The sequence below is a fragment of the Nerophis ophidion genome, linkage group LG13 (genome assembly GCF_033978795.1).
Source record: "Nerophis ophidion isolate RoL-2023_Sa linkage group LG13, RoL_Noph_v1.0, whole genome shotgun sequence".
In the NCBI taxonomy this organism is placed as follows: domain Eukaryota; kingdom Metazoa; phylum Chordata; class Actinopteri; order Syngnathiformes; family Syngnathidae; genus Nerophis; species Nerophis ophidion.
This window is the reverse complement of record NC_084623.1, coordinates 35702350-35725374: the sequence shown is the minus strand read 5'-3', so window position 1 is coordinate 35725374 and position 23025 is coordinate 35702350. Positions and strand designations below refer to the sequence as shown.

At 40.2% G+C, this 23025-nt stretch overlaps 1 protein-coding gene across 1 annotated transcript in view; it reads right to left on the bottom strand.

The window, feature by feature from the left end:
* Window positions 1-23025, bottom strand: part of LOC133564490 (chloride channel protein 2-like) — a 361490-nt gene that overhangs the window by 96106 nt on the left and 242359 nt on the right. The window contains exon 15 of the mRNA XM_061918842.1: window positions 14409-14622. Within this exon, the coding sequence (XP_061774826.1) occupies window positions 14409-14622 (214 nt within the window). The remainder of the gene's footprint in view (window positions 1-14408; window positions 14623-23025) is intronic.

The following is a 23025-nucleotide window of genomic DNA, read 5'->3' as shown; positions in this document are numbered from 1 at the left end:
AAAAAAATTAAGCCATCGCCAGTGGGAGCTTTTCAGATGTAATTAGACACATTTACTAGGATAATTCTGGAAAATCCATTATCTGCTTATTGTGTTAATAGTATTTTAGTGAGATTATAAAGTCATAACTGAGAGAAGCCAATGGAGGAGCCAAGATCACAGCTGCCTTTTTGATCTGTAGGATGAGGTCGCATAATCCACTCAAGTCTACAGTAAGAGCCGACTTAATATCACAATTTTCCCATCCAAAAACTTGCTGGTTGACGTAGAGAAACATGTTCGCTTGACCGCTCTGTGTTAAAGCTTCACAACAAACAAAGAAACACAGGCTGTGTTTCAGTGTTAAAGACAGCTGCAATCCACCGCTTTCCACCAACAGCATTCTTCTTTGACGTCTCCATTATCAATTGAACAAATTGCAAAAGATTCAGCAACACAGATGTCCAGAATACAATGTAATTATGCGATGAAAAGAGATGACTTTTAGCCATGTGTGGTGCTGGGAGAACATGTCCGCTCCAACCAATAACGTCACAAGCACGCGTCAACATAAGCATCATCATTCTGCGACGTTTTCCACAGGATACCTCGCGGGAAATTTAAAATTGCAATTTAGTAAACTAAAAAAGGCCGTATTGGCATGTGTTGCAATGTTAATATTTCATCATTGATATATAAACTATCAGACTGCGTGGTCGGTAGTAGTGGGTTTCAGTAGGCCTTCAAGCACCAGCATGGTTTCATTTGTACCGATTTAGTTCTAGTATTAAAATGCCAACGATACCGTTTACTAGTCATAAGTATGTAGGACAGAAAGTGAAAATGGGCGGATGTGTCTATAAGGTCACAATGGATAAAATGTAGAAACAGGGGAGAAGAAAGCTGAGATGAATACATAATGAAGAGATTGATTTTGCAGTTCAAATGAGTTGCAGATGAAGAAAAAGTATTGCAAGTTGCAGCAAAGAGGAAGCTCCTCAGGGGAAGGCCACACACAATGATGAACAGATGGAGATTGAATGATTTGTTTGTTTCTAATTACTCTCAATTTGAAATAAATGCATCCAAGCTATCATTGCCCTCTAATCATTTAGCAACATCTATAACAATAAACCGTTCCACACAATAAATGTAGTCATTTATAATACATACATTATAGTGACTATAGTCCCTCCAGGGGAAAACTCGGTGTAGACTTTGCTGCACAGTATATATATTTTTAGACCCATTCCAAGAAACTAGACCCAGCGCTGAACAACACCTGCCGCTTGATCACTGGTTCCTTGAAGCCTATCAACCTACAAACCCCGTTTCCATATGAGCTGGGAAATTGTGTTGGATGTAAATATAAACGGAATACAATGATTTGCAAATCATTTTCAACCCATATTCAGTTGAATATGCTACAAAGACAATATATTTGATGTTCATACTGATAAACTTTTTTTTTTTTTTTTTTACAAATAATCATTAACTTTAGAACTTGATGCCAGCAACACGTGACAAAGAAGTTGGGGAAGGTGGCAATAAATACTGATAAAGTTGATAAATGCTCATCAAACACTTATTTGGAACATCCCACAGGTGTGCAGGCTAATTGGGAAGAGCTGGGTGCCATGATTGGGTATAAAAACAGCTTACCCAAAAATGCTCAGTCTTTCACAAGAAAAGATGGGGCGAGGTACACCCCTTTGTCCACAACTGCGTGAGCAAATAGTCAAACAGTTTAAGAACAACGTTTCTCAAAGTGCAATTGCAAGAAATTTAGGGATTTCAACATCTACAGTCCATTATACCATCAAAAGGTTCAGGAAATCTGGAGAAATCACTCCACGTAAGCGGCATGGCCGGAAACCAACATTGAATGACCGTGACCTTCGATCCCTCAGACGGCACTGTATCAAAAAACCGACATCAATCTTTAAAGGATATCACCACATGGGCTCAGGAACACTTCAGAAAACAACTGTCACTAAATACAGTTTGTTACTACATCTGGAAGTGCAAGTTAAAGCTCTACTATGCAAAGCAAAAGCCATTTATCAACAACATCCAGAAACGCTGCCGCCTTCTCTGGGCCCGAGATCATCTGAGATGGACTGATGCAAAGTGGAAAAGTGTTCTGTAGTCTTACGAGTCCGCATTTCTAATTATATTTGGAAATATTCGACATTGTGTCATCCGAACCAAAGGCGAAGCAAACTATCCAGGCTGTTATCGACGCAAAGTTCAAAAGCCAGCATCCATGATAGTATGGGGGTGCATTAGTGCCCAAGGCATGGGTAACTTACACATCTGTGAAGGCACCATTATTGCAGAAAGGTATATACAGGTTTTGAAACAAAATATGCTGCTATCTAAGCGCCGTCTTTTCCATGCACGCCCCTGCTTATTTCAGCAAGACAATGCCAAGCCACATTCAGCACGTGTTACAACAGTGTGGCTTCGTAAAAAAAGAGTGCGGGTACTTTCCTGGCCCGCCTGCAGTCCAGACCTGTCTCCCATCGAAAATGTGTGGCGCATTATGAAGCGTAAAATACGACAGCGGAGACCCCGGACTGTTGAACGACTGAAGCTCTACATAAAACAAGAATGGGAAATAATTCCACTTTCAAAGCTTCAACAATTAGTTTTTCTCAGTTCCCACACGTTTATTGAGTGTTGTTAAAAGAAAAGGTGATGTAACACAGTGGTGAATATGCCCTTTCCCAACTACTTTGGCACGTGTTGCAGCCATGAAATTCTAAGTTAATTATTATTTGCAAAAAAAACAAAGTTTATGAGTTTGAACAACAAATATCTTGTTTTTGTAGTGCATTCAATTAAATATGGGTTGAAAAGGATTTGCAAATAATTGTATTCCGTTTGTATTCACATTTTACACAATTTCCCAACTCATATGGAAACTGAGTTTTTCTATCTCCTCGCTGGCATTGCCCCTGCAGACGTGAGACGAGAAGTTGCCAGCTGAGTAGAGTTTACAAAAGCTACCAGTGATGAACGCCACCTCCTCCATGGATGTGAACCCTCAGCCCAACGTCTTGAAGTCAAGGAGAAGCTCCTTCAGCAATGTCCGGCCCCTAACAACATCTCGGGAAAAAAACAGATTCCAGCTATGGACACAAAGACTACAGAAAGACCCCCCCTCCTATTGACATGGGAATCCTGCCATCTAAAGACCTGCCCCCCGGGTCGGAAACATCATGATACTAAACCGCCTGAGGATAGGAACGGGGCGTTTAAAGCTGCTATGGCCAGAGATGGGGATACAAAACCGGCCTAACCACCTGCGAATGCAGAGAAGAGGACCATATGATGCAGCACTGCCTCGTCTGTCCTCTGCTAACCAACCAGTGCAGCTTAAAGGCCTACTGAAATTAGATTTTCTTATTTAAACGGGGATAGCAGGTCCATTCCATGTGTCATACTTGATCATTTCTCGATATTGCTATATTTTTGCTGAAAGGATTTAGTAGAGAACATTGACAATAAAGTTCGCAACTTTTAGTTGCTAATAAAAAAGCCTTGCCTTTACCGGAAGTAGCAGACGATGACGTCACCGGTGTGAGGGCTCCTCACATCCTCACATTGTTTATAATGGGAGCCTCCAGCGGCAAGAGCTATTCAGACTGAGAAAACGACAATTTCCTCATTAATTTGAGTGAGGATGAAAGATTTGTGGCTGAGGATATTAATAGCGAAGGACTAGAAAAAAAATAAAAATAAAATAAAAAAAAAGGCGATTGCATTGGGAGCGATTCAGATGTTTTTAGACACATTTACTAGGATAATTCTGGGGAATCGCTTATCTTTCTATTGTGTTGTTAGTGTTTTAGTGAGTAAAATAGAACCTGATAGTCGGAGGAGTGTGTCCATGGGTGTGTTGACGCCAGTGTCTAAGGGAAGTCACGGCAGCTGCATGGACGGCACAAGCTCCGCAGATCTCCAGTAAGAGGCGACTTTTTACCACAATTTTCTCACCAAAACTTGCCGGTTGACAAGTAGTCGGGAACCATGTTCGCTTGACCGCTCTGATCCATAGTAAAGCTTCACCTCCGGGAATTTTAAACAAGGAAACACCGTGTGTTTGTGTGGCTAAAGGCTAAAGCTTCCCACCTCCATCTTTCTACTTTGACTTCTGCATTATTAATCAAACAAATTGCAAAAGATTCAGCAACCCAGATGTCCAGAAAACCGTGTAATTGCGCGATGAAAAGAGACGACTTTTAGCCACAAGGGGTGCTGCGCTAATATGTCCCCTCCAATCTTGAGACGTCACACGCACGCGTCATCATACGCGTCATCATTCCGCGACGTTTTCAACAAGAAACTCCGCGGGAAATTTAAAATTGTAATTTAGTAAACTAAACCGGCCATATTGGCATGTGTTGCAATGTTAATATTTCATCATTGATATATAAACTATCAGACTGCGTGATCGGCAGTAGTGGGTTTCAGTAGGCCTCTAAGACCGCCCACATTCTGAAGAGACAGACAGAAAGCAGATTGAAGACCTAACAACCACCATATCATATTATGTATACTACAAGGAAGTGTTAATGTAGAAAAAATATATATAAAGACCCCTTTAAGGTCAGTTCCACGGTAGCCCAAACACAGACATGCATATCTTCAACAACCAACTACTAATTTGTATTTTTCCTCAGCAGGACTCGAACCAGGAACCTTTGAGTTCTGAAGCAAAAGTAATTACGGACTGAGCTACTGGTGCATCCTATAGCAGAATTCAGAGGCAGGCAATTAAGAGAAAGGGGATTCTGTGCTATTCAGCTGAGCTCACAGAACACCCAGCATCTGGTAGTCCTGGTCTCAGTTCTGTGTGGTTCCCATAAATTATTCATGTGTGTGGAGCAAATTAAAAGCTAGGTAACAGTGAACTGTTGAGCCAGGCACTTCTGGACAAAATTTGCCTCCTTGTCAAGCGCACTTCATTTATACATAATTTCAGGCTAACACCCATATTTAAATTAAAAAGCACTGCCAAAAGTCAAAATTTATAGGGTACATTTTACCAAAAAAACATTGACTCACGTGGTATCTGTATCCAAGGTATTACTTAACAAAAATTGAGTCTGGAGACTCCTCCCACACATTTCAGGAGTGATTTGGTCCATTGCTTTTCATTGGATCTGTCCAAATTCTAACATCTTAATGGGAAGTTAATCAGGGATTTTAGGAAATACAGTAGTATCTCAACAAATGAGTGCCCCCAACTTACGAGTATTGTGATATACAAACTGTCTCTTGGCTCTTTGTTGTGCGCACGATTTGAGTTACAAACATCCTTGCCGCTAGTTGGCGTAGTGAAACATCTGGTCTTACTTGTTAGCATTAGCTTATAGTGAGAGATCAACATAACTTTGCTTTTCCAACCGCTGAACAGAGGTAGTGAGTGTGAAGGAGATTGCTGAAAAGACGGTGATGAGCTTCATTAAATTAGGTAGTATTAGTACTTTCAGTCTTGGTCAAAAGTTTACATACACTTGTAAAGAAAATAATGTCATGGCCATCTAGAGCATGGGTGTCAAACTCTGGCCCACGGGCCAAATTTGTCCCGCCGTGTAATTTCATTTGGCCCTTGAGGCAATATCAAATTAAACATTAGAGTTTGCCTGCCGGTGTTATACAGCGGCAATGCTGCTCTAACACCGCTAATCCTCATACTTGCCAACCCTCCCGAGACTCCCGAAGTTCAGTGCCCTTCCTGAAAATCTCCCGGGGGAACCATTCTCCCAGATTTCTCCCGATTTCCACCCGGACAACAATATTGTTTGAATGGCACTTCCTTTAGCCTTCTCTACAACCTTGCATCACGTCCGCTTTTCCTACATACAAACATTGTGCCGTCCTAGTCACACAATATAAGCAGATTTTACACACACATAAGTTAATGCAAGGCATGCTTGATCAGGTCACACTCAGGGTGGCTGAATAAACAATTTTAACGCTGTTACAAATATGCGCCACACTGTGAAGCCACACCAAACAAGAATGACAAACACATTTCGGGAGAACATCCGCACCGTAACACGACATAAACACAACTGAAGAAATACTCAGGACCCCTTGCAGCACTAACACTTCTGGGACGCTACAATATATAATTTGATATGCCATTGATATTTTTTAATTATTATTATTATTATGTTTATTTGAAACTCTATTTTGCATGTCACTATAAAGTTATATAATCCTTGCTTGTTCAATATTCAATGTAAAACTTGTTTGGGTCCCTATTAAAAGGTTAATTTGTTCAACCTTGGCCCGCGGCTTTGTTCAGTTTAAAATTTTGGCCCACTCTGTATTTGAGAAATACAATCATGTGTGCTTACGGACTGTATTCCTGCAGACTGTATTGATCTATATTGATATATATCCATCCATTTCCTACCGCTTATTCCCTTTTTGGGGTCGCGGGGGGCGCTGGCATCTATCTCAGCTACAATCGGGCGGAAGGCGGGTACACCCTGGACAAGTCGCCACCTCATCGCAGGGCCAACACAGATAGACAACATTCACACTCACATTCACACACTAGGGCCAATTTAGTGTTGCCAATCAACCTATCCCCAGGTGCATGTCTTTGGAAGTAGGAGGAAGCCGGAGTACCCGGAGGGAACCCACGCATTCACGGGGAGAACATATATATTGTGTTTTTTATGTTGATTTAATAATTGAAAAAAAACAACAACACATTTTTATTTTTTTTTTTATTTCTTGTGCGGCCCGATACCAATCGGTTGGGGACCACTGCTCTAACCATCCATCCATCCATCCATTTTCTACCACTTATTCCCTTTGGGGTCGCGGGGCGCGCTGGTGCCTATCTCAGTTACAATCGGGCGGAAGGCGGCGTACACCCTGGACAAATCGCCACCTTATCACAGGGCCAACACAGATAGACAGACAACATTCACACTCACATTCACACACTAGGGCCAATTTAGTGTTGCCAATCAACCTATCCCCAGGTGCATGTCTTTGGAAGTAGGAGGAAGCCGGAGTACCCGGAGGGAACCCACGCATTCACGGGGAGAACATATATATTGTGTTTTTTATGTTGATTTAATAATTGAAAAAAAACAACAACACATTTTTATTTTTTTTTTTATTTCTTGTGCGGCCCGATACCAATCGGTTGGGGACCACTGCTCTAACCATCCATCCATCCATCCATTTTCTACCACTTATTCCCTTTGGGGTCGCGGGGCGCGCTGGTGCCTATCTCAGTTACAATCGGGCGGAAGGCGGCGTACACCCTGGACAAATCGCCACCTTATCACAGGGCCAACACAGATAGACAGACAACATTCACACTCACATTCACACACTAGGGCCAATTTAGTGTTGCCAATCAACCTATCCCCAGGTGCATGTCTTTGGAAGTGGGAGGAAGCCGGAGTACCTGGAGGGAACCCACAGATTAACGGGGAGGACATGTAAACTCCACACAGAAAGATACCGAGCCCGGGATTGAACCCAGGACTACTCAGGACCTTCTTATTGTGAGGCAGACGCACTAACCCCTCTTCCACCGTGAAGCCCTGCTCTAACCACTCTATCACAAAAAATAAGAGTTGTAGAAATGATAGGAAACTTAAGACAGCCATGACATTATGTTCTTTACAAATGTATGTGAATTTTTGACCACGACTGTAAGGGGACATCTCTGTTGTGAGGTTACTGCGACAAGATTCCTCTTGTGGCTAAAAATATGTAGCTGTGCGGCATCTGTGAGACAGTCTAGCGATTGCTTGCCAGACCTTGCCCGGATTGTCTTGCCAGCGGCGTAGTAGATACGTTAAAACATATCCAAACAGTGGACGTTTACCCTCTGAAATACAGAATGGGTTTTTTTCTAATGGTGTGTTTGATGGAAAAGCAGCTTTAAGGAAAACGCGTTAAAAAAAAAAACATTCTCCAAGATAAAAGCTGTACCTTATTATTACATTATTTATCATCATTATTAAATCCTACACTAGTTGTTTGCAGTACATTTTATTGTATTTTTTTTCAAACAATATTTCTTATTAAATAGTTAGTTTTTCTTTTTAAATGGCATGCAGCATGTTAAAAGTGATTTAAATTCATTTCAATAGTCGTCGTTGATTTGAGATACGAATGTTTTGAGTTAAAAGCTCAATCATTTAACTAATTAAAGGCCTACTGAAACTCACTACTACCGACCCCACAGTCTGATAGTTTATATATCAATGATGAAATATTAACATTGCAACACATGCCGATACGGCCTTTTTAGTTTACTAAATTGCAATTTTAAATTTCGCGCAAAGTGTCCTGTTGAAAACGTTGCGTAATGATGACGCGTTATTGGTTGGAGCGAATATTTTATCCCAGCACCACTCACGGCTAAAAGTCTACCAATTTAATCGCATAATTACACAGTATTTTGGACATCTGTGTTGCTGAATATTTTGCAATTTGTTCATTTAATAATGGAGACTATAAAGAAGAATGCTGTTGGTGGAAAGCGGTGGATTGCAGCTGCCTTTAGCAACACAAACACAGCTGGTGTTTCTTTGTTTGTTGTGAAGCTTTAATATGGAGCAGAGCAGTCAAGCAAACATGTTTCTCTACCACATGTCAACCGGCAGGTTTCGGTGAGAAAATTGTGGTAATAAGTCTGCTCTTACCGGAGACATGAGCGGAGCTTGCATCCTCCTGCAGCTGTCAAGAGGCAGCTGCGACTTTCTTGGCTCCTCCATGGCTTCCATCAGAGACACTGGCGGTCACGACACCCCTCCGACTTTCAGGTATGACTTTATAATCTCACTATAACACTAGTAACTCAATAAGCGGATAAGGGATTTTTCAGAATTATCCTAGTAAATGTGTCTCATAACATCTGAATGGCTCTCACTGCCCTTGTCTTTTTTTTCTTTCTTCTAGTCCTTCAGTCTCACTATCCTCATCCACGAATCTTTCATCCTCGCTCAAATTAACGGGGACATCATCGGTTTCTCGGTCCGAATCGCTCTTGCTGCTGGTGGCTATGATTATAAACAATGTGAGGATGTGAGGAGCCCTCGCACCGGAGACGTCACGCGCACATCGTCTGCTACTTCCGGTACAAGCAAGGCTTTTTTATTAGCAACCAAAAGTTGCGAACTTTATCGTCGATGTTCTTTACTAAGTCCTTTCAGCAAAAATATGGCAATATCGCGAAATGATCAAGTATGACACATAGAATGGACCTGCTATCCTCTTTTAAATAAGAAAATCTCATTTCAGTAGGCCTTTAAGTTTGTATGTTGAGGTACTACTGTATTCTAAATTGGAGACTTCATCTTTTTGATAAAAAACAAGGAATACTTACTAGTAAGGTAGGGCGGCGTGACCTAAAATCTATATTGTGATTAAATTGCAGCTTCTTTTAGATTAGAAGTGGGGGAAATAATCGATTTTTAGATACATCACAATTTGGACATGTTAGATCTATTAGGAAAATGTCAATAACCTATTACTTATTTATTGTAAATAAAGTAATGCAGACATTTCTAAAACATGGCTGACAACAGCAAACCACCTCAGAGAGAGATCCAACCAGTTCCTTTATTTCAGGGTACTTACTGTATGTTCTAGTTTTGCACACATTTCTATTAATTTCATAAATGTAATGATGATTAATTCAACTGTTTCTTATTACAAATGCACTGTTTTTAAAAGTTGTAAGTGATTAATGCTTATTTAGTGAAACAAAAAAAATGCAAAACTGCATCCATATATGGTACATAAATTCAATAATTGATTTTTAACTGAATAATAATCACATTGTGAGATGCCCACAGATTCCCACCTCTAACAATGATATACATCACAATATATTATTTGGTATGAATATGATAATTTAACCATTTTAAAATGGGTTACAAGGGCTCCCAATTTGGCTGCAAATGTAACATATTTCATTATTTCCAGTTGTAATATTTTGTCAAAAACTATTTTTAATCTACTTGCAAATTTACTATTAGTATCTGGTTACATTCTGTTGTAACCTGCTTCTATCGACATTTCTGTTAATATATAATCAACATTTATTAGTTTTTTTTTTTTAATACTTTACATTACCGGTAGATCATACTAATGCTGATACATCAGTTTTTCAAGATCATCAAATGATTACATTTTTGATCACAATTATAATCAGACAACACAGAAAACACAAAATGGCGGTGTAAAAATATCAAAATTATTTCCCACCATTAGCTCAGATTTGAATCCTTTGTATTTTTCTCCTACTCCTAAACTGAAAGCTTTGTCGTCAGGCAAATCTATATCATTCATATTGTATATCGTCAATATCGCGTAACCCTGTTTACCAGGATTATATTTCAAAATCAAACAGGATTTACAATGCAGCAAGCACATCAGCAAATCACACGCATCGTGGCAACACAGAATTCCCCACATTAACTTCCCATGGAAATGTACTGGGAACTTTCTAGAAATTTTCCAGGATATACCGTATTTTTCGGACCATAGGGCGCACCGCATTATAAGGTGCACTGCCGATGAATGGTCGATTTTTGACCTTTTTTTTTATATATTAGGTGCACCGGATTATAAGGCGCATTAAAGGAGTCATATTATTGTAATTTTTTTCTAAATTGAAAACACGTCCTTGTGGTCTACATAACATGTAATGGTGTCTTCTTTGGTCAAAATGTTGCATAAATTATGTTTTACAGATCATCTTCAAGCCGGTTTCTGACAGTCCCCTTCTGGATGTGCCATTTATTTACGTGGTTCACCTTCGGCAGCCTCTTCTCCCCGTCATCTTTGTTGTAGCGGTGTAGCGTGCAAGGACGGGAGTGGAAGAAGTGTCAAAAGATGGAGCTAACTGTTCTAATAAACATTCAGACTTTACTTAAATCAGTACCATAGAATTATCTCCTCATCCGGAAACAACCACATCGGAAATGTGCCCCGTGAAAAACCGTCCGACTGGATCTCTAATAACTAAAGTTCCTTGGGTAAATAACATAAACTCACTACGCGGGTATGTTTTAGCGCTTTCATGGCGAGTTTACTGACGGATACAATTAAGAACTTTACACAAATTTTTATTAGAAATGGCAACAGCGGAGGATGAATGTCCCATAACAAGAAGATAGAGAAAAAGAAGAAGATTATCACCTACAGGTTTACGGGATTTACGCAGATCCCAAATATACATCAGCAGGTACCAGAAGGTAAGAAATGTTGATTTTGCCTAATATTGCGAAGCAAAATGCCAGATAATATGTCTTACCTTATACACACACCATGATAATACTCATATGTTTAATGCGCTGACAATCCTTCAAGAGGTGTGGCTTCATAGCTTACCTAAGTCGTACTAAAACATTTTGATAGATTTTTGAGCGCCGTGTGTAATGTTCTATATTTTCAATGGAACATTTAAAACGTTGGTGTTGTTTACTTGAGACCCATAATAGTGCAGTCTACACGTATCTCTTATGTTTGACTGCCTTCCACTGGTCACGCTTATCATTACACCATGTACCAAATAAAATAGCTTTGAGGTGGTTATGCTCAACCAAAATCATTCCCTACATTAGGCATACATAGCATCAGTCTAGCACCCAAAATAAAAACGTAAAACTACTGCAGCAGGCAGTCAAGACACACTGTGTAATTATGACAATTAACAAATCGGCTCATGTGGTATCCTTATCCAAGGCATTACTTACCAAAATTGAGACTGGAGACATAAATGCCTGAAGAGAACATCCCAGCAGCTAATAAATAGTTTATTGTATACGTTCTACTTTTTAATTTTCCTGAAGGAACTCTCCTGAAAGAATAAATCAAGTACTATCTATCTATCTACTTTTCTAGCACTACCGTATTTTCAGGCTATAAGTCGCAGTTTTTTTCAGAGTTTCTTATATTCAGGAGCGACTTATGTGTGAAATTATTAACACATTACCGTAAAATATCAAATGATATTATTTAGCTCATTCACATAAGAGACTTTCAAATGTCTATTCTTGGTGTTGGGTTTTATCAAATAAACTTCCCCAAAAAATGCGACTTATATGGTTTTCTTTTCTTCTTCATTATGCATTTTCGGCAGGTGGGACTTATACTCCGGAGCGACTTATACTCCGAAAGATACGGTAGTTACGTCAACTACAATATAACGTCACCACAAATTTGGATGGTGTTGGATTCCGATGCGGTTTTAAAAGCATCAACTTTTTAGTACGATCTTGTAAAAAAAGCTTGGCAGAACATATTGTTTCTTTATAAATATGACATTGACCCAGGCACAGGTGCATCAGCAAGCAGCTGATGCACAGTAATATGAGCCTATACAGAGCATCTATGAGCAGGCAGTTAGGAAAAAAGCTGAGAAAATGATTTCCAGTTCACAACACCCACTCTTCCCTGAATATGGAAGCCTGCCGTCAGGGAGAAGACTCCGGGTCCAACTGTGCAAATCTAACCGCCTTAAATTATCATTTGTCCCAGCTTCCATTAAGCTGACCAACAATGTGCAATAGAATGTTAATACATCCATCCATCCATCCATCCATCCATCTTCTTCCGCTTATCCGAGGTCGGGTCACGGGGGCAACAGCCTAAGCAGGGAAACCCAGACTTCCCTCTCCCCAGCCACTTCGTCTAGCTCTTCCCGGGGGATCCCGAGGCGTTCCCAGGCCAGCCGGGAGACATAGTCTTCCCAATGTGTCCTGGGTCTTCCCCGTGGCCTCCAATCGGTTGGACGCGCCCTAAACACCTCCCTAGGGAGGCGTTCGGGTGGCATCCTGACCAGATGCCCGAATCACCTCATCTGGCTCCTCTCGATGTGGAGGAGCAGCGGCTTTACTTTGAGTTCCTCCCGGATGGCAGAGCTTCTCACCCTATCTCTAAGGGAGAGCCCCGCCACACGGCGGAGGAAACTCATTTTGGCCGTGTGTACCCGTGATCTTATCCTTTCGGTCATGATCCAAAGCTCATGACCATAGGTGAGGATGGGAACGTAGATCGACCGGTAAATTGAGAGCTTTGCCTTCCGGCTCAGCTCCTTCTTCACCACAACGGATCGGTACAACGTCCGCATTACTGAAGACGCTGCACCGATCCGCCTGTCGATCTCATGATCCACTCTTCCCTCACTCGTGAACAAGACTCCTCGGTACTTGAACTCCTCAACTTGGGGCAGGGTCTCCTCCCCAACCCGGAGATGGCATTCCACCCTTTTCCGGGCGAGAACCATGGACTCGGACATGGAGGTGCTGATTCTCATTCCGGTCGCTTCACACTCGGCTGCAAACCGATCCAGTGAGAGCTGAAGATCCCGGTTATTTCTTTTTTTTTTTTTAGCACATAGCACTTTAGCACACAGCACTTTAGAACTAAACACTTTAGCACACAGCACTTTATCCATGAGCTCTAGTGCAATGCACACTGGTACTTTATCTTTATCTCCATACTGTAAATTTTATGCCTACATCAAAGTGGCACCCATGTCTATCAAGCTCCATGTTCTGATGTTTAAATGTTAGTTGTCTGGTTGTGGTTGTGTCTGTGCTTGTGTTTTTGTTCTGTTGTTTTTGTGTATGTCAAGAAAGCTATGATGCACTGTGTCCAAGACAAATTTCCCCGCGGGGACAATAAAGTTGAACATTGATATTACTTTCATTTATTAACAAAACTGAGTTTTGCAAGCGTTCTTTCTTCATTTAATAATAAGTATGTACTGTACTGAGCTCTTGTTGTTACAATTATAGTGCAGTTATTTTCAAAATAACCACGGTTATTTTCAAAAGTTCTCTCAGTACAGGTCACCCTATAAAACCTAACTAATGCCTTGTCACACTTAAACACACTTCCAATTTTTTTCGCAGCACAACCTAAAATTGTGCAACCACAGTGCATAATTCAACATCTACTGCAATTTGGCTCATTGTCATCAAAGCTTTTCTAACATTACATTATCATAACTGGTATTATATTTCAGATTTTAGAAGCAATTTGCGTTGTCAGCTCCTGGAGGGAGTCCAATATGAGCTTCCTTTAATTTTACTTGTATCGCTCTTTGACCGTGACTACTTATACTACTTCTGTCCTTTTTCATCCTTTAAAACTTTGTGGCTGGTACTATCAAACCCTTCATTTTAATTTCATGCAGTGCCACTGAATAGAGGCTTACCACTCTAGGCAACAGGTCATACATCTTAAATGTCATGCAGTGCCAAGCTGACCTGGTGTATTCGACGCCTGCGCAGCTACTTAGATATTGACATAAGCTGCCGCTAACATGCTAGTAGAGCTGTATGGCCTGTGGACTGTAAAGGACTGTACACATGCAGGAAATGTGTACAATTGTTTCTATGCAAGAGACCCACTCTACTTACTCATGGTGTCCCCAGCCCAGCTCTGGGAGGTATGGCAGCTTCTTGATCCGGATGATGGAGTCGTAGATGGAGGGTTGCAGTGACTGCGCTACAGCATTGGCCAGAATCACTGCTATCATCACAGGAAGGATGTGAGAGATCTGCCCGGTCAGCTCAAAAACAATCACTGCGGTAGAAACTGTATGGGTGACTGCTCCTGACAGGGCTGCTGCACCTGGAAGTAAGTGACAGGACCGAGAAGTGAGCAAAAGATTATGAAGTTGCCATAAAAACTACAGCACTGACACTGTAGTTTATATTGATGTTATGTACTGGCTCAGCTAAGTGCCAAAATTCGATATACCGTATTTTTCGGAATATAAGTCGCACCTGCTGAAAATGCACAATAAAGAAGGAAAAAATCATATATAAGTCGTACTGGAGTATAAGTCACATTTTTTGGGGGAAGTTTATTTGATAAAACCCAACACCAAGAATAGACATTTGAAAGGCAATTTAAAATAAATAAAGAATAGTGAACAACAGGCTGAATAAGTGTACGTTATATGAGGCATAAATAACCAACTGAGAAGGTGCCTGCTATGATAACATAACATATTATGGTAAGAGTCATTCAACTAACTATAACATATAGAACATGCTATACGTTTACCAAACAATCTGTCACTCCTAATCGCTAAATCCAATGAAATCTCATCTAGTCTCTTACAGGAATGAGCTAAATAATATTATTTTATATTTTACGGTAATGTGTTAATAATTTCACACATAACTCGCTCCTGAGTATAAGTCGCACCCCTGGCCAAACTATGGAAAAAACTGCGACTTATAGTCTGAAAAATACGGTAGGTAGGAATGTTTCGGTAAGGGTTTTTTGCGATTTAGTTACGATCATCCACGATTGAGACTGGCCGATACCAGTAGCATATTTTATTTATTTATCTATGCCCTTAAAGTACTCCTGTGTTGGATGTATTATCTGAATTTGTAAATATTAAAGGCCTACTGAAACCCACTACTACCCACCACGTAGTCTGATAGTATATATATCAATGATGAAATATTAACATTGCAACACATGCCAATACGGCCTTTTTAGTTTACTAAATTGCAATTTTAAATTTCCAGGGAGTTTCGTCTTGAAAATGTCGGGTAATGATGACGTATACGCGTGACGTCACGGGCTTTTAGGAAATATGAGCGCTGCGCACACACACAGCTAAAAGTCATCTGCTTTAACCGCATAATTACACATTAATCTGGACATCTGTGTTGCTGAATCTTTTGCAATTTGTTCAATTAATAATGGAGAAGTCAAAGTAGAAAGATGGAGTTTAGCTTTAGCCTTTAGCCCCACAAACACATGGTGATTCCTTGTTTAAAATTACCAGACGTGAAACTTTACTATGGATAAGAGCGGTCAAGCGAATATGGATCCCGACCAAATGTCAACCAGCAGGTTTCGGTGAGAAAATTGTGGTAAAAAGTCGCTTCTTACCGGAGATCAGCTGAGCTTGCCCCGTCCATAAAGCTGCGGTCGACTTCCCTGAGACATTGGTGTCAACACACCCGTGGACACACCCCTCCGACTAGCAGGTACTGTTAAACTCACTAAAAAATTAGCAACACGATAGAAAGATAAGGGACTTCCCAGAATTATCCTAGTAAATGTGTCTAAAAACATCTGAATCCGTCCCAATGCAATCGCGTTTTTTTTTCTTTTCTAGTCCGTCGCTATCAATATCCTCAAATTGATCGAATCTTTCACCCTCGCTCAAATTAATGGGGAAATTGTCGTTTTCTCGGTACGAATAGCTGTTTTTGTTGGAGGCTCCCATTAAAAACAACGTGAAGATGTGAGGAGCCATCAACATGTGACGTCATCGTCTGCGACTTCCGGTTAAGGCAGGGCTTTTCTGTTAGCACCGAAAATTGCAAACTTTATTGTGGATGTTCTCTACTAAATCTTTTCAACAAAAATATGGCAATCTCGCGAAATGATCAAGTATGACACAAAGAATGGACCTGCTATCCCCGTTCAAATAATACAATCTCATTTCAGTAGGCCTTTAACAACAACAACAAATCAAAATATACTGTAGATCTACTAATCACTCTACTTACAGCTATATACCGATACAGTACTATCCTTTGTATCAACACTACTGTTTTATGGATCAATCAGACCACCTCTTACGTGTATTCCTTGTCTTTACGCAGCAACAAATCATTGTTATATAATCCTCTCTCAAGATCGGGGTGCTCAAATTTGTCCTGCTGAGGCTTTTCATTTGGCTTGCCAAAGGGTGGCCTCCCAAATGTAATACATATTCAACTGACCTCTTTCAAAATCAGACACACATGTCCGCAAAGCTAACTAGTTGCCATTTATCGAACATTACGATCTCCACTACCTTTTATATGGCTGTAGGGGCCCTTGAAGGAAAAACGTTTGAGGACACCTGCTCTAGACTGTAATTATTCTATGTGTTGATTTCCTGTTAATAGCTGGTTACTTGCTGCTGTAATGTGGTTCCATCTCCACGTCTTAAACTGTATTGAGCACATACAGTGGGGCAAAAAAGTATTTAGTCAGCCACCGATTGTGCAAGTACTCCCACTTAAATTGATGACAGAGGTCTGTAATTTTCATCATAGGTACACTTCAACTGTGAGAGACAGAATTTGAAAAAAAAAATCCAGGAATTCACATTGTAGGAATTTTAAAGAATTTATTTGTAAATTATGGTGGAAAATATGTATTTGGTCAACGATTCAAAGCTCTCACTGATGGAAGGAGGTTTGGGCTCAAAATCTCACGATACATGGCCCCATTCATTCTTTCCTTTACACGGATCAATCGTCCTGTCCCCTTAGCAGAAAAACTGCCCCAAAGCATGATGTTTCCACCCCCATGCTTCACAGTAGGTATGGTGTTCTTGGGATGCAACTCAGTATTCTTCTTCCTCCAAACACGATGAGTTGAGTTTATACCAAGAAGTTCAATTTTGGTTTCATCTGACCACATGACATTCTCCCAATCCTCTGCTGTATCATCCATGTATCCATTTTGGTATAAACTCAACTCGTCGTGTTTGGAGGAAGAAGAATACTGAGTTGCATCCCAAGAACACCATACCTACTGTGAAGCATGGGGGTGGAAACATCATGCTTTGGGGCTGTTTTTCTGCTAAGGGGACAGGACGATTGATCCGTGTTAAGGAAAGAGTGAATGGGGCCATGTATTGTGAGATTTTGAGCCAAAACCTCCTTCCATCAGTGAGAGCTTTGAATGGTTGACCAAATACATGCTTTCCACCATCCATCCATCCTTTTTCTACCGCTTATTCCCTTTTGAGGTCGCGGGGGGCGCTGGCGCCTATCTCAGCTACAATCGGGCGGAAGGCGGGGTACACCTTTTCCACCATAATTTACAAATAAATTCTTTAAAATTCCTACAATGTGAATTCCTGGATTTTTTTTTCCACATTCTGTCGCTCACAGTTGAAGTGTACCTATGATGAAAATTACAGACCTCTGTCATCATTTTAAGTGGGAGAACTTGCAAAATTGGTGATTGACTAAATACTTTTTTGCCCCACTGTACATTAGGCAAGGGATTCATATGGCCACCGATGGAAAGCGCCACTCTACATAGCAACAGACACTATGGTATAAAATGGAATTACCACAAAACACATTTTAAGATATACAATATTCTACTGCCACCTCGCGGCTGAAGTGGATAGTGCACAACCAAAATATGTCACGTTTCATGTGTCAGGTAAACCGTGATGAATGGGGCCATATCAATCCCCTTCCTATTGTGGCTGCTGGGGGACAAAAAACAAATAAAATATCTTGCCGGAGGGGATTGTTTTTTCAAAATATGCATAAAAAGGCTTTATTTGGAATTGGTTGATCACATACTAGTTGACAGAAATCATCTGGTACTGATCAATGGCCAATCGAAAAAAAGCGTGCCCTATTTGTGTCTAGTGCGGTCAACTGGTTTCAGCAATTTTTTCTAGAATAAGTGACAATAATTTCATCTGTGATGAGGTGGCAACTTGTCCAGGGTGTACCCCGCCTTCCACCCGAATGGCACTGTAGCATATTTGGTCATCAGTTTTTAGTTTCCTTGACCAAACCCAGCACTTTTCAAACTCAATTACCATACTTTTCCACTCTGCCTCCATAAAACTTTAAGGAATAAATCATTTTCAAATAATTCAATGAAAAGTGAAGCCCAATATTTTCAAATCTTTTTGACCAATTGTGTTGTGATGAGAACAATAGAAAAGCAGCATTGGAGCAGCACAGAGTGAAGAAAGCCTTCACTGCTCAACCAACAAAACGGATTAGACCTGTCAAAAGACTGAGATGAATACTTGGGGAGAAAATAGCAGAGGAATGAAAGCATTAAAATAAAGTGAAAAGGGGAACAAAGCCAAGGAAAAATAAATGGTATTCCAGACTGGGAGGTTTCATTGTTCTCACACGTAATTTAATTAAAGCTGATGTGCTTCCAATGTTCTCCCTCTGATGGATGCTAAGTCCTATCTTCACAGTTAGCAATCTCCTTAGTAGAATTAAAGAGGCTCATCAGAATGTCAACGTTCAAGTCATTAGTTGCAGTAAACCACATCAGCATCATCATGAAAACAACAAACACAATATGTGTAACTGTTGTGTAAATAAGTGAGGATACATATGAATTTGAAATAGCGGAAACGACACTGACGACGCATACACCTCAACCACAAATTTACAAAGTTAACAAGGACTTTAAAGGCCTACTGAAACCCACTACTAACGACTACGCAGTCTAATAGTTTATATATCAATGATGAAATATTAACATTGCAAAACATGCCAATACAGCCTTTTTAGTTTACTAAATTGCAATTTTAAATTTCCCGCGAAGTGTCCTGTTGAAAACGTCGCGTAATGATGACGTGTACTCGTGACGTTACGGACTGTTAGGACACACACAGCTAAAAGTCGTCTGCCTTAACCGCATAATTACACAGTATTTTGGACATCTGTGTTGCTGAATCTTTTGCAATTCATTCAATTAATTATGGAGAAGTCAAAGTAGAAAGATGGAGTTGGGAAGCTATAGCCTTTATCCACACAAACACACGGTGATTCCTTGTTTAAAATTCCCGGAGGTGAAACTTTATTATGGATCAGAGCGGTCAAGCGAACATGGATCCTGACCAAATGTCAACCATCAGTTTTCGGTGAGAAAATTGTGTTAAAAAGTCGCCACTTACCGGAGATTAGCTGAACTTGTGCCGTCCGTACAGCTGCAGTCTACTTCCATCAGACACTGGCCTCAAGACACCCATGGACACACCCCTCCGACTATCAGGTAATATTAATCTCACTAAAACACTAGCAACACAATAGAAAGATAAGGGATTTCCCAGAATAATCCCAGTAAATGTGTCTAAAAACCTCTGAATCCTTCCCAATGCAATCGCATAATTTTTTTTTAACTTGATTTAATTTTGTTTTTTTTATAGTCAGTAGCTATCAATATCTTAAAAAACAAATCTTTCATCCTCGCTCAAATTAATGGGGAAATTGTCTTTTTCTCTGTCCGAATAGCTCTTTTTGTTGGAGGCTCCCATTAAAAACAATGTGAGGAGCCCTCAACGGGTGACGTCATCCTCTGCGACTTCCGGTAAAGGCAGAGCTTTTCTGTTAGCGACCAAAAGTTGCGAATTTTATCATGGGTGTTCTCTACTAAATCCTTTCAGCAAAATATGGCAATATCGCGAAATGATCAAGTATGACACATAGAATGGACCTGCTATCCCCGTTTAAATAAGAAGATCTAATTTCAGTAGGCCTTTAAAATGACAACTTTGCAATTATTTTTATGAAACAATCATTGCTATGTGGACTAATCCAGTTTGTCTACTTTAACTGTCAACTCCTACAACGAAAAGGGGGATTTAGAAAAAACGTATTTTAGACCTTGAGCCAAATGCACCTACGGGTACAAATGCAGAAATCTGATCTAAGTGACTAAGGAGGTAAATGGGTTATACTTGTATAGAGCTTTTCTACCTTCAAGGTACTCAAAGCGCTTTGATATTATTTCCACATTCACCCATTCACACACACATCCACACACTGATGGCAGGCGCTGCCATGCAGGGCCCTAACCACGACCCATTAGGAGCAAGGACAAGGTCCTTGTTCAAAGACACAACGGACAAGGTTGTTGGTAGGCGGGGATCGAACTAGGAACCCTCAGATGCGCCACGCTACCCTGTACATACATTCACCCATCCATCCATCCAGCCATCCATTTCCACCACTTGTCCCTTTTGGTTGCTAGAGCCTATTCCAGCTTCTCTCTGGCGGAAGGTACACCCTCGGCAAGACGCCACCTCATTGCAGGGTCAACATAGACAGACAGACAGACAACCATTCACACTCACATTCATTGGTGCTAGCGGGTGTATAATATCGCCAGGGGTCAAGGATGCATTGGAATTCTGGGTAATTCTTATGTTGCCTTTATAATGTGTTACAGAGCCAATGTTCTCCAGAAATCTGTTTGTTATTCTTGTTTGGTTAGGGTTCACAGAGTGTGGCGCATATTATTAAGAGTGTTAAAGACAAGTTGTTTTATATCACAACCATCAGTGTGATCTGTATGGCTGTGGAACAAGACCCTTCGTTTACACATAGTGAAAGCAAAAACAAAACTCCTCCACCATTTTGAAAATGACGGCAGGGGAAGCATCACTCGTGACATCACAGAATTGACCCGGCGGTAAAAGTAATCATACGCTTATAAATTTGGGGAGCGAGTTGTACCCGGCAGTAATTCAAGGCAGGTGCATATTACATGGCCGGCGGCTATTCAAGGAAATAGGGTAGTTTTTTTTCATTCTATACACACAGACAAATGGATGGCCAATAGCGGCTTAAAAGACAAATAATTTTCTTCAAGTTTTCAAGCTTTTAAACATTTGAAAGACACAAAAAGGACACACATCATTTAATGACAATAGAAACAAATGCCTACTGTATGTTAATGTCTTGCCAGAATTTGAATTTTGTAGAAATACTTAAGTTCTATTCCTGCTTTAGGACCACTAGCATTCAGGAGGAGCTACATTTCCATGTTTAGATAACTGCTTCACGCATAAATAAGAGAAAATGTTGATTGTTATGATCATTCTTTCATTGTCAAAGATGTTTTTGTAATATCAATCCATTTTTTACCGCTTGTCGCTTTTGTGGTCACGGGAGGGTGGAGCCTATCTGAGCTGTAATTTGTAATATTTCTACCTGAATAAATGCCTAAATCTGGTGCCCACCCCTATCAACAAAGCATGATCGTAATGTATGACATTTTCATTGTGTAAATGCAGTTAAACCAAATGTATAGTGTAGCACTTTTATTTTGAAGCCGGAAAAGTGCTTGCTTAGAGAAAGCGTCTTGACATGTTTTGATGTCGGATCAACTGTTTGCAAAAAAAGTCTTATTTAGGCCTCCTGTCGATCCCATTAATTTCTGTTAAACGTTTATGTCATCTTACTTACTAAATCAGTCACAGTAACAATCTGAATGTTATGTTATCACTGCACCTGGACATGGAAATAAAGCACCACTCATTATTTTTTTGTATGGCTTTAATGGAATTTTAATAAAATGTACATCTTGAAAATTAAAAAAAACAATAATTGGGTGCTTTGTATCTATTTTGCATTTTGTCTAATTTACACAGTGTTGAAACAATACTTAAATGTCTAAATATATACATATGGTATTTTCCGGACTATAAGCCGCTACTTTTTTACCCAAGCTTTGAACTCTGCGGCTTATAAAATGGTCTGGCTAGTTTAAGGATTTTTCTTCGCTAAAGGCCATAATGTTTTGTATTTAACAGTTTTCATAGAACACCAACAGACATTGAAAAGGTGTGGTATTGTTTGTGCTATGGCGCCATCTTTAGGATGGGTTTGTTCACTGCAAGGGCTGCTGGTAAAAAATATATTTCCTGTTTAGTCCTTTGATTTGGAGGTACAACGGTCCACAGCGTTCCTGCTTGAAATAAATCTTCATTCATCACTCTAAGCAAAGTTTGCAAGTTTTACAATATGACTAAAATATTTCATACTGACTTAACCGTCCTATGTCTGTTGTACGTGGGAGTGTTTTCATGCATATTTGTATGTGCCATCGTAATGTAATCAAGCATTAGCGTTTGTCATTAGCATTAGCGAATATGCTAATATGTTTACAAGTGTCTGTTTATGTCATTAACTTACAATGGCATTCTTTTTATATTGTTTCAGTTTCGTAAATTTACCAAAACATCACCGTGGAGTTATTGAGTCCGTTGAGCGAATTGGAGTGCTAGCCTCCGCACCTAGTGGGTCCATGACATTGACTTCTGTTTTGTTTGATCAGCCGTTTTACTGCCGGGTGACAGGTACCATTTGGAAACAATTAAGGTATGTAAATCAACATTTGAAAAATATTTCGTACTAATATATATCGTATCTGCGGCTTACAGTCCGGTGCGGCTCATATATATAAACATATTTGTTTCTTCTGAAATTTGGTGGGTGCGGCTTAAATACC